The 18,931-nt window shown below is 49.9% G+C and overlaps 1 protein-coding gene across 2 annotated transcripts; it reads right to left on the bottom strand.

Moving 5' to 3' along the window:
- Window positions 1-1,092: 1,092 nt before the first annotated feature.
- On the bottom strand, window positions 1,093-17,804 carry CACNG5 (calcium voltage-gated channel auxiliary subunit gamma 5). Of its 2 annotated transcripts, none has more exons than XM_027749724.2 (7): window positions 17,783-17,804; window positions 12,304-12,628; window positions 5,799-6,102; window positions 4,855-4,941; window positions 3,867-4,007; window positions 3,094-3,239; window positions 1,093-2,686 (listed from the first exon to the last, which is right to left on the bottom strand). In XM_027749724.2, the coding sequence occupies exons 3-7, from the start codon at window positions 6,004-6,006 to the stop codon at window positions 2,429-2,431; spliced, it is 840 nt and encodes a 279-aa protein (XP_027605525.1). In that variant the 5' UTR covers window positions 6,007-6,102; window positions 12,304-12,628; window positions 17,783-17,804; the 3' UTR covers window positions 1,093-2,428. The 2 variants fall into 2 exon arrangements, with proteins under 2 accessions (XP_027605525.1, XP_027605524.1); XM_027749723.2 differs by lacking the exon at window positions 17,783-17,804 and adding an exon at window positions 17,295-17,391.
- Between the last annotated feature and the right edge of the window lie 1,127 nt (window positions 17,805-18,931).

Genomic DNA, 18,931 nt, shown 5'->3' with positions numbered 1-18,931 from the left:
CCAACAGCAAACACTTACTTTGACAGATTCCTTTTGGCAGTCCTGTCCTTTTTGTGCTCACTGGGTGAATGTGTGAACTCCCAGGCTCACAAATGCAGCCACATGATGACAATCTCTCCAACGAATGAAAATAATTATTTTTCTAATTTGCCCCTAGACTCTGCTAAACCTTCTGGGGCCTCGAGGAAGGCATGAAGTTTGTTTTTTTTTTAATTTCTTCTGCTTATGTAGGCAATCATTTTCATTTATAAAATGAATAATTCTCTATTTAATCAGTACCAAAGAAAATTCCACTCAGGGACAGGCACATCTCCTGATGCTGCACAGGATTAACCCACAAAATGACTCCATAGTGTGGGGGAAAATGGGACAGCCCTTGTGCCTCTGAGCATTGGCGACTTGGGGATCCTGAAGATCTCCCTTCCAAGAAGGACTGAGAATATAAGATCCATCAAGGGTGAGATGCAAAGGCAACTGCCTTTGAGCCACCAGAAAACACTGGTGTCAAGCCCAGCAAACTAGATCAGGCTCTAGGAAATGCAAAATCACTGCTTGTGAACTCCACTGCTTTCTTGGAGCCAAATTCACACAGAACACGGAGATCCTGATGGAAAACTGGTGGTTTATCTGGCTGAGGACCAGCAAGCTTTGCTGCTGGATGATGGGGCTGGATTGTGCTTCAACGCTTGAACCAGCAGCAAAACCTGTCATGTAGCACTTCCAAAGTGGTGTTTCAGTGAGAACACAGATGCTTGAGGGTAATAAAAAAACTGAGGGTAAACAGAACTGTGTCTACAAAATGATACCCTGGTTTTAAAACTTAGCAAATTAGGAGTCAGAGACATTATATATACACTAGATATATGTTACTTATCTGAAGGAACTGGAGAGAAATAATCTTGATCAAGAGCTGTCTGGAAATGCAGCTGCAATGAAGTCCTGTGGAATGGGCATTGGAATTCATACAAATAGTGGTGCTGCAGCAGGACTTGGCCCCTACTTTGGAGGAGTTTATAAATAATAACTATTAAACAGCAAATAATAAATATTAACATTAAATAATAATAACAAAGTGCAACATTCACTCCCCAGTGTGCTACAAATGAGATTAAAAGTGTGTATATTCTATTTCTTTTAATTACAGTAAGACAAAAAACAAGCTCGGATATACCAAGAGTCCTCGGACGGTTTCGTTTTGCAGAAATGAAATTTTCCCGAGAGGTTGAAAATAACAAGAACAGAAATAAAGTTTGGACAAAGCTCTTTCTCTTGCACGGAGACAGGATGGGACTCACACAGGAGAGCACGGGGGAGCACAGCCTGCTCCTTCCCTGCCCTGCTTTCCATCAGGGTGATGCTCTCCCCTGGCAGGTGGCTGAGGCCAAAATGCCAAGGCATGAGACGAAGTTTCAAAACTTAAAAATCTCAAAATAAGTTTCATACACACACACAAAAAGCAGCTAAAATACCATTTTCTTGCCAAAATGAAATATAAGCCAACTACTTTGCTGCAGTGGACTTGTGCCATAAATTTCAGCTGCATCACTTTACACTGGTTTGGGATCTTGCCTTTCACTGCAATAACTTCTGGCCATAATTCCCCCTAAATCCTACATCTAATGTTTCCTGTGGGAAGGGTTTAGGTTGTTTTCCACTCGATGCTGCACTGAAATTCTCCCATTTGCTCTTCAGATCTCCTGCCTATGGGATGGCAGAGGAAATTTGGGTGCTAGAGCCACCTCACCAGGGTGCTTCCAGTCTAATAGAGGATATTTAAGCAACAGTTTACAAGTGGCCATAGAGGAACAACCTGCTTGTGTCCAAGCCTGCTGAGGTATTGTCCAGAAGGATGGCTATTTCCCATTACAGCCTGGTTGGAAGTGATATCCAGCACTGAGAGATAGCAATCAGTAAATATTCAATCAAGACAAAATTTCTATTTTTCTAATGCTGGTTATTTCTTGGAAAGTTACACCAATCTTTTATGCCTGCTGGCACTTAGACCAGTAAATATATAATTAAATGATAGAGTCAAATGCACAAACTTTTGCAGCCTACTTACCTACACCAAAAAAATACACCTTTTTTTTTTCTTAGTTCTACTCTATTTTCTTTTTCCTGCTCTGGAGTCCAGCCCTGGATTTATCCCCCCAGGCAGAACGGCTGTTTGCTCAGCGGGACAAGCCGAGAGAAGAGGACTTTGGAGAGATCTTTAGTTACGTGGGGAGGAATAAAACAACCCAAAAAAAAAAAACAAAAAAACCAAAGAAAGGAAAACATCCCAATTCTCTAGGTTACACTGTTGGTTATATAACCGATCTCCCTGGTTATATTTACGCTCCTATAAATAGAGAAGTGGCCTCAAAGAGTGGCCTAAAAAAACGACAGACAGGAGTCGGGACGCGGCGACCATCGGGGACGTCGGGGCTCAGCACGGGGACGAGGACATCTGGTCGTAGTCGGGGCACTTGAGCAGGGCTGGGTAGTTACTGTTCATCTGCAGGGACGCCTCGCTGGAGATGTCCGAGGGGCTCCGGCCCCGCGCCCACGCGTCCGGGTGCAGGAACTGCCCCGAGTAGTCGGAGCAGTTGCTCAGGCGGGGCCGGTAGAAGCCGGGGTGGGGTCGGTAGATGTCCTCGGCCGTGTAGCGCTTCATGAACAGGTACACGGACATCACCCCGGCGCTCTGCGGGAGACAGACACGGCCTGACGCCCACCCTGCTCGTGGCTGCCTCCTCCACCATCCCCCAAATATAAATCGCCTTTTTTTCTGCTCTGCTGCTGATGCACAAAGGCACCTGAGGGCTGTCACTTCACTGCCCTCTGCCTGGGATCCATGCACTAAATAATGCAGCACAACCACGTCTCCTGCTCTGCATTTCCTGCTTGGCATCAAATCGTCATCAAGCGCCCCATCAGCGCGCCAGGCTTGGGTCTGTCCCCACCCTGTCCCCCTTCACAGTATATTTTACCCCTCTGCCCTCACAGCCCCGCCTTAAACCCCACCCAGGTCCTCTTTCTTCCAACAGCCTCAATGTGCCCACCCCTGAGAACGGGACACACTCGTTACAGGGATGTGAGAGCTGTGGGTACCTCTGTGAGAAGGAATGAGATGGCAGAGAAGGCAAAGGACCACCCGTATTTGTAATTGAAGAACGTTTCCGAGTCCTTGGTCCTGTTGAGCACCTCGTCGTTAATGCTGGAGATGTAGAGGACCAGCCCCACCACCAGCGACAGACCTGCAGAAGGACAGTGGGAAAGAGGGATGAAGTGCTGAAGAAGCACCTTCCCTAAGACCTGACTTGTGGGGGAAAGTAAAAAACTGTGCTTGGAATAACTGGGGAAAGGAGCTGCCCTCCCTCCTGCTGCGCTAACCCAGGGCACTCCTCTCATTTCAGTCAAAGCATTACCTGCTCTGGCAAGTCTGTGTGCACTGGGGAGGAGGCAGCTGGCTCTGGTAGGAGCTGACTTCAAAGCTCAGCTGTCACAGCTATTTGTTTAACACTCACACAGCACCATGAATAAAACATTCCCTTTTCTCATGTAGAAACATCCCAACTGAGCAGTTTGAAGTTTCTGATCTCTCCTGTGACTGATGTGCCACGAGAAGCATCCTCTCCCCCAGCACCTGCTCCTGCACGTGGTGGAAACTTTCCCCCATATTTCCACAAATGAGTTTTGCAGTGGATGGTTTTTCATCCCACAAAAGCAGATCAGGCTGCAGGGCTGAGCTGCAGGGAAGCCCCTGTGGGTGATGACTCCATCAAGGAGCCACCACAGCGGGTCAGGAGAGCACCAGCAGCAACCAAAGCAAACGTACTCCATCCTCAAGAGTTGTCAGGAGAAAACCTGGTAGCAAAACTCACCCGACAGGATGAAGAAAATCCCCGAGACAAAGGCGAGGATGGTCCTGTGGGGCCGAATGTGGCCGATGTTGCTCAGGATGAAGCCAATGAACATGAAGAACAGGCTGACCAGAGGGAAGGGGGTGGCAGAGCGGATCATCTCTGTCAGGAGAGGAGCAGAGGGAAGTGAGAACAGGTTAATCCTCCCCATATAGTGTGAGAAGTGGGCTGGGTGAGATGGCTCCAGCCCTGCTGCTCTGACCATGTTGTGTCTGGGTTTCCCTCTTTGCTAATGCACTGAGTAAAAACATAGAATTATGGAATCATAGAACAATTTGGGTTGGAAGGGATCGTACATTTCCTGCCAAGGTCAGGACACCTTCCACTCTCCCAGGTTGCTCCAAGCCCCATCCAGCCTGGCCTTGAACACTCCCAGGGATGGGGCAGCCACAGCTTCTCTGGGCAACCTGTGCCAGGTCCTCACCACCATGGTGGTGACTGCCAATATCTGTGTTTCTGAGGGTTTCTTTGTGAAGTGTTGCATGGGAAAAAACCATCAGAACCTGCATTTTTCTCTAGCTTCACCCCATAAGTGTTTGCAGAACAATCCTATTTATTAAATCCAAAATGACTGCAGAATTCATCGTGAGAGCTTTGACACTCCATCCTTAATTCATCCCACTATATAACGTGTAAAATTGACTGCTAGGGAATAAATACAGCTGCAAATTACAGAGAGGAGACTAAAAAGCCAAACACTTCGATAAACATTAGAGCTGAATAGCCAGTGACAGGAAATTATACAGCTTAGAGCCTCTGTGAGAACCCTGCCATTAGAAAGGGATGTCCCCAGAAGCTTAGGAGCACACTGGGTGATTCACATAGTCACAAAATGTAGTTGCATCTACAATTCGGAGTTTCTTTGGCAAAGACACAAAGGGGATTTCTTGGGGGAGTCACAAGTGACCCCTTGGTGCTTTGCAGGGTGAGACCCCACAGAACCACTTACTCAGGACGTTGACTGTGGACTCAGACGTCAGCTGGATGTTCATGGGCATGACGTATTCGATGGTGAAGCACCGGCCACGCTCCTCACCTGCAGCAGACACAGACCAAGTCACTCCTGCATTGTGCTTGTCTGTCTGGTTTTTTTGGGGGGGAGAGCAGCTTTAAATTGAATTTCCGTGCGTGCATAAAAACAAATTTGCTTTCTAGTGCTGCTCCATCTTGAGTGTCTGTGGTTGGGGTGGAAAAAAGACACCTCTTAAATACCATTTCCTTGTATGCACAAACGTGAACCCCTCAGCCAAAGACTTTAAAGTCACTCCAGGGGTGGTATCACAGCTCCTCAGGCCTCCCCTGACTTTTTCCAAGCAGCAGTTGAAACTTTGTGACATTTCAGGCTGGTCACTTTGAGATTCCCATTCCCTCAGGTTTTATTCAACTCTGCTCCTGCAGCCAAGCTGCTCCATCACACTTGGCAGGGACAGAGGGAATGGTCCAGCTGACCTGAATCTAAATTCTGCAGGGACCAAATGGAAAGTTTTGAGCTGCTGCCCAAGGCCACAGCACTGGGATGGGGGGGGGGGGGAGGCCTGGCATGGCAGCATCAAACCCACCCAAAGCCTGTGTTGAAAGGCACATTTATCCATCAGACCGTTAAAAGTTGGGCATAGGCCTGAGTTTGGACGCAAAGATGGACAGAGCTTCTAAAAATCCCACGTTTCCTGGCCGTTTCCCATGGGATGACACGGACAACAAACACTATAAATACATTAATATTTATCGATTTATACATGTATAAATAGACATAACATATATAGTTATATATCTGTTTATATGTTATAAGACATATAAATATAAACATATAAATATAAAACATATAAATATAAAACATATAAATATAAAACATATAAATAGCAGGGCATGGTTTTTTTTGGGGTGAGAACGTACCTGCCAGAAAGCAGACCCTCCAGAGCCCCGAGTGCAGCGACAGCTTGATCTCGGTCGTCTGGTTCTGGGGCTGGACGATGCCCTCCTCCAGGTAGAGCCAGTAGTCCGTGCTGACAGAGATGCCCAGGAGGCCGAGGCCGCAGACGGCGAACACGCTGCTGAGCAGGGTCAGCGCCCTCCTGCTGCAGGCGCTCATGCCCAACAGCATCGGGGGCCGGGGCGGGGAGAGCGGGCGGATCCGGCAGCACGAGCCGGGGGACGGACGTGTCAAAGCCTTGCCCTGGATTGCCTTGGGGAGGATGAGCTGAAACGAGCCATTAAAACAATCACTGAGAGATGGCAGAGTTTGAACCAGATGCCACCCGACTGCTGCCCCGCGCCGGCCCAGGGCTCGGGGGGTGCTGAGTGCCGGGGTGGGAGAGGCTCGGGATGAGCTGAATGGGCTGGGTGGGAGCAGCTCCTTGGCTCCCGTTTGATTTGCTGCAGGTGAATTCCTGCTTCTCCAGCCCAACCTGGCACTCATCTCCCCAAGGATGTGGCTCAACCCCAGTATCTTATCTACCCGCAGAGCCTTATCAAGTGCTCCCACGAGGGGAGGCAGCACGAGCCGTATCTCCTGTGATACAGGAGATCTGCTGAGGATCATGGACACGGAGATAATGGATCAACAAAGGTGCTTACAGCTGCTGGACCAACCTCCCCTCCTGAGCAGCTCCCACCACCATCACACTCCCCCCAGTAATGCCACTTTTCCTCTTCCAGGGCACATTTATCCATCAGGGAATCAGGATGCTGATTTTGCAACGACTATGCTACGCTGAATGACATCATCAAACACCTTGAAGCAGAGTGCCATGACACAATAACTTGTCTTTCTTTGCTGTTTATTGTTCTTGCTGGATCAGAGCTGGGGCCAAACCCAGCTTGTGCTTTTTGGAGAGGCAGGGAAAGGAAGCAGAAAGCTGCAGCCAGGCCCTGGACGAACATTAAAGGAAAAACTTTCCTCATCCCCATGTTGCTTATGTATTGAATCTTTTTTTTTTCCTTTTTTTTTTTTTTTAATTTTATTGCATTCTTGCCAAGTCAGGGAATTTATTAGTTCTCATGGTGCCCTGCAGACTGATAAAATATCACCAGAAATCAGAGTTCTTCGTGCAGTGGAGGAAAAAGTGCAATTAATATGGGGGGGGAAAGCCACAGCAATGAAAGATTAAAGGAATAAGAGCGAGAAGGAAAAAGCTACACGCCAGAGATGGTCTTCTGGGGAGTGGGAAGGAGGCAGCTAGTGCTATTGACTGCTTTTAGAAAGGCAGGATGAATCACACGTAAGTGCCGTGTCATGTATATTTTCCAAGGCACATTTTGCTGTTGTTCAGCACAGCAAACAATAAGGAAAAAACATATAAACCCAGCTAGACAACAAAAGCTACCAGATTTAGCAGCAGGAAGCATATTCCTTGGACTGCCTTTAAAACTGCACCAGCCTTGCTTTGGCTCCATCAAGCCCGTGTTTGCCATCACGGTGCACGGCAGTGAATGGGCTCTTTGGAGAGAAATCCTGTTCCTGTTATCGCTGTGGTGAAGGTGGTGGGTTTAGTGATTAAATCAGGAGACACAAATCCTGCCTGGACTGGGAGATGACAACTCGCTGTTCTGACACGGCCGGGTGAGCAGGCTGGAGGAGGGTGGTATTTCCTAGTGCCTCTGATGTAAACATATTAATACTTGCTTATAGTGACTCTCAGAGATGCCAAAAGTCCTCACAGCTTGTACTTTTACACCCAAAGCCTTCCAAGATAATGTTCTGCCACAGCTCCCTCATGGTTAATACAAGCAGACAATGCTGAGAGTGGTTTCTTGCTGCTTGGGTGCTCTCAGGGAACATCCAATATTCCATATCTTATCCTCTTGCAGTGCCCTTCCCCAGCACATCTGTCTCACAAATCCAGAGCACCAAGACCCCCAACACCCCGTCCTGGGCAGGGCTTGCAGCAAATCTCATACAAGATCAACATGAAGGAAACTTTTAGTTACTGTGGAGCCCAAAGAATGGCATTTACTGAGCAGATGCAATATCCAAGGCCTGTCTGCCCCTCCAGCTCACTGCTCTGGGCAGCAATAAGAGAGAAAAGCTGCTGGAAGAATATCAAATCCTTGAGTGAAACAGAGAAAGGGAGAGAAAGACTTTAATTATTGCATCTGACCTCAAATCCAAAGCAGACAAGTACATCTTGGTAGGAAGCAGATGTACTTGTACCCTCAAGCGCTGCAACAGCCCTGACAATTCTCTTCCATATGAAATTATGGATTTGGCTCTTCCTACGTTCACACTGTGCCTCTCCCCAGAAGGTTCCAACCTACAGGAAGGGGATTGCTGTCTCCAGACAGCCCAGCTCACACTCCTGTGCAAGCTTTCCCTCCACCTTTGGCTTTGCTAACCAGCCTCATTTTTAATGTTCTTCTTTAATGTTTCCCTCAGCTCAAAAAAAGGAGGATGTGTTCCCAGAAGGAACATCTCCCTGCTAAGGGAGTGAGGAGCAAAGTACAGAGGAGATGATCAGACTTTCTTTTCTCTGAAGAATTAGGAGGCAGCAGCTAAAGAGGAAAGTGGTGGCTATCAGGCAGAGAAGCACATCAGAAGAACATTTCCCAGGGAATATGCCATTTCCCATCTCTATAGATTCCCATTTGGTCCTTCAATCAACTATCCAAAACTCAGATCCTCTGGCTCATCCATTCATCTCCCTAACTCAGCCAGAGCCATATTTTCTAGTTGCTGCCTCAAAATGAACAGCATTTACTACAGGGTGTCTCATCCCTCTTGGCATTCTGGTGCCAAAATGGTAAAAGGAACTGGAATCTATTCTTGGCTTGTGTATCATCAACAACCATCCTCCCTGCACATTTCTCGTTAATAACGAGCCAAAAATCATAGTAGGGAGTATGTGAAGGTCCAGATAAAGCCACTCAGAGGGAAATAACTGAGTATTTCCTGTGATTTGTTGTCCATCAACATCAGACACTGGAAAATAGACCCGTTTGGTATCATTTACTGGTCTTTGGGGTGATGTGAGCAGCAGGGAGAGGGGTCGGGCGTCAGAGTCGCGCCTCTCAATTGCCTCATTCCTTTTCTCCCTCACACTCCAATTTCCATGTAATCAGGGAAGCATTAGAGACTGATCCCTGTTCCTGCCTTGCTGGCACAGAGGATGGAACCCAATGTGATGGGGGACAGGGGGCAGGGATGGTGCAGAGCATCTGCTCAAAACAAGCCTCCCCCTGTGTCCAGCACCTGGAGAATTAGCAGGGCTCCCAGGGGAAAGATTTTTCAAGGACACGAACAGGAACTGGCTTGATTTTCAGCAAGGATTTAGTTCCCAGTGACCTTTATCAATTGTGTTATGCTTCCTACGGCTGAAAAGGTGATGCTGTTTGATTTCCAGCAGTAGCTGTATTTTAAATTAAGTGAATAGAGCCCCAAAGATTTCCAAGAAATGGGACTTTAGAACTGTTCCTGCTCCTTCGATCACACTGTGCCCTCTGGTAGTAGTCCAGGGAACAATAAAGGCAGTCTGCAATGTAATCTGCAGTCCTTGTAATGAATTTCTTCTTGTCTTGGAGCCACAGCTTCTGATGGAAACTACACATGGCCCTTGCTGGGACTGAACCCTTTGGGAAATGAAATGAATATTGGCATTGTTCCTAACACAGTTCACCCAGATCTAGGAGTTAGTCCTTACTTATTTCTCCACAGTGACAGAAAGAAAATATCCTGGGCAAGTTTCTGAGCCCACAACTCCGTGACCTCACACTGAGCACTGCTCTGGGCTATGTGGATGGGCTGAGAAAAATAAATACATCACTGGTCAACTGCCTGGACAAGATGGGATGTATCAATAAATCACTGCTCCGAGTTCAGTTGAAAACCGCAGCTCTCTCCTGCTCTGGGTAAAGGCAGAAAGAGCAGGGCCAAGCCAGGCCAAGGAGGCAGCTATTGATTTTTATGTGGTTAGAGCATCATTTCCAATTTCCTGACATTTGTGACGAGGGGAGGCACTGCCAAGGTTATTGGAGCAGACGGGAGGGAAGGTTTTGTTTGTGGAGGGTGCTGGGATCCAGGACAAGCCTGGCAACCTGCCTCTGTGCCTGGTCCCTGCTGCAAACCCAGGGCTGAGGGAAATCAGAGGTTAAGCCATGGACCTGGAGTAGTGGGAGAGGCAGAGCAGAACATAAAGGAGAAGGAAGGAAGCTTGTGAAAGTGGAGTAGGAAACCCACTGAGTGAGCAGTGGATGTACAAAGAGCATCAGGGACCTGGGTAAGAGCCATCAAACGCAGGAGAGCGTGAGCTGTGATGGAGCTGAACTGAAAGGACCAGCTCCCACTAAGCTGCAACAAGAAAATTGGGCTGGCTAAAAATAAAGGGCCTTCAAGCAGTGTGATCCCTTCCTCAGGACACGACACAGGCCATGGATGTGGGCAAAAAAAAAATAGGTCAAGGAGAGTGGCTCTTTCAGAACAAAACTTTTCAGAGTTGGCAGTGCTCAGGCAGGACCGTGCTGAGGCCACCACTGCATTGTCATCCTCCTTCAGACAGCACAGCTTCCTCAACTTCACCCTGGCCACCTCATGGGCAAATTCAGAAAAGCCTGATTTGGTCATTAGGTGGAATAGAATGATCCCACTGACCTCAGGGAGCACCTAAAGGGTGCAAATGTTTCGGTCCCAAAACAGTGTGTGCAGCCCGAGGCCAGGTGAGCTGATGCTCTGTTGGTTGGCAGAGTGTTGGACCTGTATGAGGAGCACGTGGTGAGTTGGTTTTAGCCACAGCTGAGGAGAGGAAGAGGAGGAGATGGTGAGGGCAGTGCCCACTGCTCCATCTGGGGATGCAGGAGAAACAGCTCTACAAACCAGACCTGCAAAAATTGCGTGACTGGGAAAGATAGTTTTGGTTTTGGAATTATAGCTTGGGAAGTGACAGTCCCTCCTGAAGCTTGGAAGAGGTGTACTGCAGGCAGGAGGGAAGCACAGGACTGCTCTGGTTCCACATAACAGCTGAAGGAGAGCAGGGATGGCTGCAGGGAAAAGTAGTGTCTCCTGCACTGATACACTGAGAGGCAAATGGCCAAAGGGGATGTGAGTTGGAGCTGGTCCATAGGGTTCCCAGGAGCCCTGTCCTGAGCTGCTGGCACCCAGCACCTCCACTGGCACAGGGGAAAACAGAAACACACAGGACAGCTTTACAGACCTGCATTAGTGTCCTATAAAAACGTCAGCTCGATTTCTGAGAGAGAAATTATGTATCGGAAAAATTAAGTGCAGAAATAAATCTTTTCCATGTGGAGGAGGTTTAGCCTGATGCTCAGAAATGAAGCAGCCCACCTCGTGGCAGTTTGAACGAGGGCTGGTAACTTGTGACCACGAGCAGCCATAAACTTCAGAAGGATCAATAGTGGGCTTGAAAGCCTCCCCTGAGCTGAGAGCAGCAGCTCCAGCGACGGCTCCGCACGCGGCACTGCCACTACCCGCGGAGAGCGCGGGATCGATGGGCACTCCGGGCTCTCCAGAGAGGGCTTGAAAGCAAATAAATGAATAAAAAGAAGGCTGGTGATGAGTTATTTGAATGTAGATTGAGCCACAGCAATCACAAACCCATTAATTTTGTGCTTGTCATCACACACACAAGGAACACCTGAGCAGCAATCAGAGGGAGCCATGTGTGACCCCACGCACCCCAATGCTCACCACTAACTGATTTTATTAATGAGATTACTTGGGATTTTTCCTCTTAAACTTGACTTCCATAATTTTTCTGAGCATTTCTCTTTGCTCTAGCGCTTCCTGTGCTTCATTTCTTGCTTATTTTTTTACAGTTTGGCCAGAAAATCCTTCCATGACAGTGCAAGAGTGAAGGAAATATGTACTGTATCTACTATCTACTGTATAGAAAGTACTGTCATTTTCTGCTGAACCCACATCTTGCTTAGTGAACCCTCAAGGCTGACCCAAGGCTGCTCTTCCCTCTCTTTCTTTATCCCAACCTTTTTGCTGTGGACTGCTCAAAACCTGCCCTTTTGCCTGGGTCAGGTTTGCAGAGATAGTTGTTACTGATAACTGAGCCAACCTCAGCTCCAGCACCAAATATAAGGAGATCAAATGATATTCCCAAGGGCAAAGGAACAGCAAGAGAGATTTATTTCCCACCCTAGCCTTCAAACCAGACCCTTTCCAGAACGGGCCACCTCTGCCATGCTGCTGCACTCCTGGCTCTGCTCCAGCTCTTTCACACTAATGGCTTTGGATGATGCCAGAAACTTTCAACAAATAAAATCATCGACCCAACAGCCCTGATGGTCCTGGCTCACAGGCTGCTGGCACTGTCCATGTGTGTACAGCTGGTCTCATTCACATGGCCTTTCTGAATCCACAAATATCCCCTCTCCAGACCTCTTATACAGCCCATCCCACCCACATGTCTCCTTTCTCCTTGGTGTTTTAGGCTCTTACCTCTTTTAACTCCAGCTGAAGCAATGCTTTGGTGAGTGGAAAACCTGGGATGAGGCTGAAGGTGGGAAGTTCAGTTCTGGCAGATCAACTGCAAGGAAACGTCACAGCAAGGATGGTCCTTGATGGAGGCTTCTGCTGCTGGATGGTCTGGGAGGAGCTGGGAGTGGGGTGGCTTTGGAAACAAGCAGAGGAGAAATCCTGGACCTCAAGAGAGGGCACAGCCTCAGCTCTCCACCTCTGACTGACTCCCACGAGGGCTGCAGGGTGCTGGCACACAGGAACAGGCAGGTGGCAGGCAGGTCTCTGCACCACTGCAGCTCCTACCCTGGGGTTTTGCAGAAAAATGTTACACAAAGTACATTTCTCAAGAGGGAAATAGGAGCTAAAACCCTGAGCTTGCAGTATTGCCCACGCACCCAGGCCCAGTTCTCCAGGTCTGAACTATATATATCTGTTCAAGGTTTCCATCCCTAACAATAGCTGAGCCCTGTCCTTTGCAGAGCCCTTCCCAGTGTCCTCTCTCCCTATCAAATCTGACACAGTATTCTCCTACTCACAGTGTGTCAGAGTGCTCACAGTCAGGGACCCGACTCAAACTGCTGGTTTCAATACCCTACAAAGAGCTACAAAAGCAGAATAAAAGGGGGAAATATCTAGTGCTGCAAAGCAAAGCAGCTGGGGGCTGTGCTGCAGAAACCTCTCTGCTGTGTGCTGTGGGTGTGGGGCCTGCCCATTAACCTCTGCCTGTGGTACATTATGGCTTTGATTTAGATCCTAAATACATGAACTCCAGTAACCCAGCGATCCAGTGACCCTCATCTGGCTGCAGGGTAGTGCTTCCCTCGGCTGGTGCAGCCTGAGCACACCCAGGAGCAGGGACAAGGGACAGCAGCTGGCCCAGCTGTGGACATCCCCCTCACACCAGCACCAAGGTTGGGCTGCTCTGGTGGGATGTTAAAGCTTTAAGAGTTGGTTTTTGTTCGCTTCCAAGTGTCATGATGGCACGAAGTCCTACAATAGTCTTGTAGATTAAAAAGGGGAGAATAAGCCTCTTCCTTGCACATGGCAGCTTTTTCAAGGTCTCTGTGTCCTTCCAGCAGCAAGGCAGGTAATGGCATGATTGAAGATCCCAGGCAAGAGATCTGTAAGGTATTGATATTGTTTTAAACTGAAGTGGGTGTGAGCAGAACACACTCATTCAGTGTAAGCCTTGCAGGAGTCGTGTATTACAAACACCAGCACATGAAAGGTCTCCAGGCTGTAAACTTTTACTGCTGCAGAAGGTCTAAGAAAAGCCCCAGGTACAGCCCAGGTGCAGGAGCTGTGGCTGCTCAGCAGAGGGGGGCCAACACCCCCAGTTCCTTCTTTTCCCCTTAACGATCGGTGCATGACAGCTCGAGCTAAATTAAGCAAGCTGGGAGATAAAAATAGCAGCAGGAGCTAATTAAAACTCTTCCAATCCCCCGTGTCAGGGGTACCTGAGCCAGGGAGGAGAGGCAGCAGCAGCTCTTCCCCTGCTGCAGCTCTCCTTGCCAGCACTGGCAGCTGGAGGGGTTTTATGAACATTTTCAGTGTGATGAATGAGAGAAAGTGAGAAATCCCTGAAGCAAAGCTGGGCTCTCTGAATGCTGAGGGCAGCAGACAAGTGGCACGTTGGCCAAGCTGCTCATGCTGGCCATGGCTGCTGAGACCTGCATCCCCTAGTGTGATTAAAGATGATTGATAGCATGGAGCAGCGCCTTGTTAGCCAGGAGATTGCATTCCCCTTCCTTGCTTGGAAACCAGCTTTACCACAGAGCCTCTGAGCACAGAAACGAGGGTGTAAAGAAAGAGGAGAAGGGCCGTGTCATCCACACCTCAGGCAAACAACTTCAGAACCCAAGTGCCACTCGTGACTGCCATTAAACCCAGTCACCAAACACAGCAGCTGCTCCATCCAGTCTGGGACACAGCTCCCTGGAAGCTGTCAGTGATGTCTGTGTGCACAGCTCTCCAGGTCTGACACTGAGCAGCCACTGAAGTTTGGTCCCATCTTCACATAGGAAAGGTCTTTGCTTTGTGCAGCTTGTTAGGTGAGGAATATTCATGTACATAGCAAGTATTTATACATCATTGGACTATTAAACTTTCTACCACCCAGATTTTAGCAGGATTTGTTACCATTCTAGGACTTAGGGGTAAATGCCCAAGCAGACAGGGTAGGAAAAACCATGCATGACGTGGAGCAGCCTGAGAACAGGCACAGGCATCATGACCCACTCAGGAGGCCACGGGCTGCCTGTCCTGCTCAGCACAGGCAAGTGCAGCCACATCCTGGGAAAGTCTGCAGGAACAGGCAGGGAATGGACTTGCTCTCACTCTTCTCCATCCTTCCCCCATGACAGCACCTATTACCAGGTGAAACCTGCCCTGGCTGTGTGTACCCGGTGTTTACCCACACTCCTCTCCCATTCCCACTGTCCCTTTGTACCACCAGGTTCTGGTTCCTGTGGCACACACCCAGCAGCACCTCTCCTGCCACCTACATACAACCTGAAATTCCCAGCCAGAGCTGCTGCAGAGCAAAGGAACATCTGCTGCAGCCAAGCATTCCACGTCTCCCGGGAAGGAGCCAGGGCTGCCCACCTGTAGGACTTCGAGGATGAGCCAGGTCCTGTCCTGGCAGACCTGACGATGCTCTCTGTGGATGGGGATGTCACCAAACAGCACTGGATGGGCACTGAGTGGGAAAATGAATTATCTCCACATTGTTCTGGGTCAGGGGATGTTGTCTGCTGTGCTGCTCCAATAACCCCCCCCCAGTGCAGCCCTGAGCACCACTCTAATGAGGATTTTCACTGAAGAGCAATGACACCTCCCTCATAATAGAGGAAAAGCTGCAAGTCCTGTCTTCCACAGGGACCAAAGATAAACTCCATTCATCTGTAACAGCCCATTTTCTGAGCCTAATGATGGTATATATGTTGTCCTTTGACAAATTCCCAGTAAATATTTTACTATAAATGTCAGATACTCTACAACAATATCAGTGTGACTGACTCTAAACCATCTTTCTAGAACACACTCAGAAAAAAAAAATCCCTTTAATTTCAGTGAGATTTAGACTCCCAGATAACTTTTGACAGACTCCATCATCTAGTTTTTTTTAAAAATGCCACCTTCAAACCAGGGGTTTAAATCTTCCCAGCTGACTTAGGAAAAGCTCCCAGTGTTTGCTCCAGCCTTGTGCAGTTCACAGCTCACTGACACCATTGAAGCCTCTGCAGGCTTGTGCATTATTTCCCCTTCTGTATTTTATATTCCCTCCCCTCTCCATAAATAAAGCTGAAGCTGCAAATGCTGCGGTATGGATGCTGCCAGGTGGGAATTCATTCAGCTCAATGAATATATTCAACAGCTACAAGATACAGCAAGGGATCAGAGAAAGCCACATACAGAAGCATTTCTGTGCCCTGGATGCCACATGGGGCAGCCTGAGGGGAAGGTGTGATGGCAGAGGGAAGGGCTGCTGGGAGCCAGTCTCCTGCCCTTTGGCTTTTTACTTGACAGACTGAAATGGTGCCCCTAAAACTCAGCAGATGAACCTCTGAAGGGAGGAGAAACACAAGGTACTTGTGAAACCAAAAGGCAGCAAGTGATGGGAACACGGGAATGCTCCTCCAGCAAAGCTGCCAGGCTGGGTCACGCCACCAGCACCTGCTGCTGCTGCACGAAACTCGGCAGGAACGCTCCTTTTTAGCTGATCCGCTCCTTTGCAGTGCTCTTGCTGAAGAAGTGCTGCCTTCAGTGAGTGCAACACCCTTGCTGCCCTTTCCACAGGCTCACCTGTACCTTGCAGGCACCTAAAAGCTCTGAGGAGGCCTCCTCTCCCCCACAGAGGCTTTGGGGGATTCGAGGGACACGGTGGGGACAGCGGTGCCACAGGTCAGACCTACTCCCTGGACACCCCGAGGAGCCTCCCGCTGCTCCTGCCTGGGAGACCCAACCCTAAAAGCTGCAAAAAGCATCGTGCATCAGGGGCTGATGGAGTTTTATGGAATGCCAAGCAATTAATCAACATCCAAAGGACGTGTCAGAGCCTCCTTTCTCGCTGCTGCCGTGGCTGAGACACCACATTTCACATTTCACCACCTTCCACAGGGTATGAATAAGTGGCACATGCAAAAGTGAGGACAGGCTCCATGTCCCCATTCCCTGTTCATATGATAACACAAGATCCAGCTTTTTTTTTTTTTTAATTTTTTTTTTTTTTATCCCTCTACTTTACTTCACTTAACAACCAGGTCAGGTTTTTCTCAGATAGCCTCGTTCAAATTCACACTCCCCTCTCCAAGGGGTTTAGCTACACTGGAAAAACATTCATAGGCTGACTTCCAGCGGATTTTACATTCCCTGTGAAAAATATACAGGCGTTCCTCAGCAAAACGTTCCAAACTCGCCGCCGAGGAGGGGGATGCTCACAGTGCCCAAGAGATGGCCCCTGTTGGAGCAGCCCGATGGGGAAAAGCCCAGGGATGAAGAGCCAGGATTTTCCGGCTTCCTCGTGCTCAGGTCCTTCCGTCGGGAATCCGGCGAAGCCAAACCCCTCCGCCCGAGCGGTGCCGGTGCCCGGGCAGGGCACACGGGCACCTCACCCGGGTCTGTCCGTCCCTCCCTGCCGGGGCTCGCAGCGCTCCCGGTACCCGGGGCCGCGCCGGGGCTGCGGCGGATGCTGCCCGGGGCGGTGCCCCCACCGCCTCTCCCGGCCGGTTCCCACTCCAAGGGGAATATGGAAAACACAGGCAACACCTGCCCTGAGCCCTGCGGCTCCGCACCCTGGCGGCGCCTCCCAGATCCCCCTTCCCTCGGCTTTAAACTTTCAGGATTTTACATCGAATTCGGCCCCCCCCCCAGCTGACCCCAGGACTATTTGCCCCCGTTCCAGGGGCAGCCTGGCCCGGACATGGGAAGGAGCCCGAGCCTTGCCCTCCCCATCCCAGCCTGGCACTCACCGGCCCCGCGGGACGCGCCCGGCGGCCCCGGGGATGCTCCGCTCGCTCCGCGCCGCGCCGGGAGAGCCCGGGGAGGAGAGGGCATCACATGGCGCCGGCGGGGCCAGCCCACCTCTCCCTCCCGTCTGCCCCCGTTCCCTCCCTCCTTTCATCCCTCCTTCCCTTTCTCCATCCTCCCTTCTTCCCTCCCCCTTCCCTCCCTCCCTCTTTCTCTATCCACCTCTCCTTCCTCTCCCCCCCTCCCCACTTCCCTCTATTAATCCTTTCCCTTTTCCTCCCTTCTTTTTCACCCTTTCCGTTTATTCCCCCCCATTTCCCTCTATTGCCCCTTCTTTTCCTCTGGTCCTCTCCTTTCCATCCATCTGACTCCAGTCCCTCAGGCTGGTGGCTCCACTTCACCACCGGGGCAGGGGTGGGAACCAGCTTTGCTCCTGCCCCTCCGTGCATCCTGCCTTCCGTGCAGCTCCCACCCCCCCTGCACCCCGCACCTGGAAAACGCGGCTCCCAGCGCTGGGTGGGCTGCACTTCCCGGGACGTGCCTCCTTTGGGAGCTGGGGTAGGGAAAACTGGCTCCAGTGTCAAATCCACAGCTAAGGACACAGCACACAACGGGGAGGATTGGAGGGCAGCAAGCCAGTGTGCTGGAGAAAGCCAGCTTGGCAAGACTGGGACCAAAGCAGGGACAGAGCCAGGGCTAAAGGAGAGAGGGACACAGGGAAAGATGCTGTGGGCTCTGGAAACCACGGCCAGACTGAGTGATTCAGCCAAAACACATAGAAAAAGAGTGGCAGAGCCAAGAACAAGGATGCAGCTCCATCAAGGTGTCCAGCAATGGGTCACTTCTTTGGATACAGAGAGAAGGACAAGAGAAGGGTCACACGCCATGCGGTAACTCCGGCTACGTGAGCTACCAGCCCTGGCAGCGGGGCCAGGGGCAGCTCACGGACACCAGCACAGCACCTGGAGCTTGGAATTGCAAGGCAATTTCTTCAGGGAGAGCTCATTCCATGCAGGGGCTTTGCACACATGCTGGGGTCGCCAGTTCCCAGTGTTCTGGCTGAAACGTGCTGCATCTTTGCAGAGGCGTCCCCAGTGTAGCACAACACGACTGCCCTAAATAGAACAACTCAAAATAAAGTGCGAGCTGAGATGCGGAGGAGGTGTTGTTGGGTGGCTTGTTTGGAATCAATGGAGCCCCGTGCTCGGGCTTCTTGAGCTCCCTTTGAGTCGCAGAAATTACAGAAGCCCACAGAGGTGTGTAAGTTTTGATTTCTCCAATCGGAACGTGGTGTAGCCCAATTTAGGCAAGTTCCAGCGGGATCCAGGCTGGTAGAAACCTGCCTCCCAGCAGGACCCCAGCTGGCAGCCAGAGCACACTGGTTATTGTCTTTGAGGGACTGCAGCTCACATGTATTCTTTCATGCAAAGTTACAGTGATATTTAAATTATAGTGAATTCAGCACGTTTTCCTGGGCTCTCATTCACATTTGAGGAAGAGCTGAAGGCAGCAAATCCATCAGGGTTTTGACAGCAAGGACAAAGCAGGGATTTGGTCAGCAGAATGGATTCTGCACTGGAAAAGGCAGTCAAAGGGGTGACACTCTCCAGGACCCCCAGCCCCAGGGAGGAGGAGGCTT

This window comes from Pipra filicauda, unplaced genomic scaffold (assembly GCF_003945595.2).
Source record: "Pipra filicauda isolate LSUMZ 115617 unplaced genomic scaffold, ASM394559v2 scaffold80_size11013439_pilon, whole genome shotgun sequence".
Classification (NCBI taxonomy): Eukaryota; Metazoa; Chordata; class Aves; order Passeriformes; family Pipridae; genus Pipra; species Pipra filicauda.
This window is presented reverse-complemented; position numbering and strand designations above follow the sequence as displayed.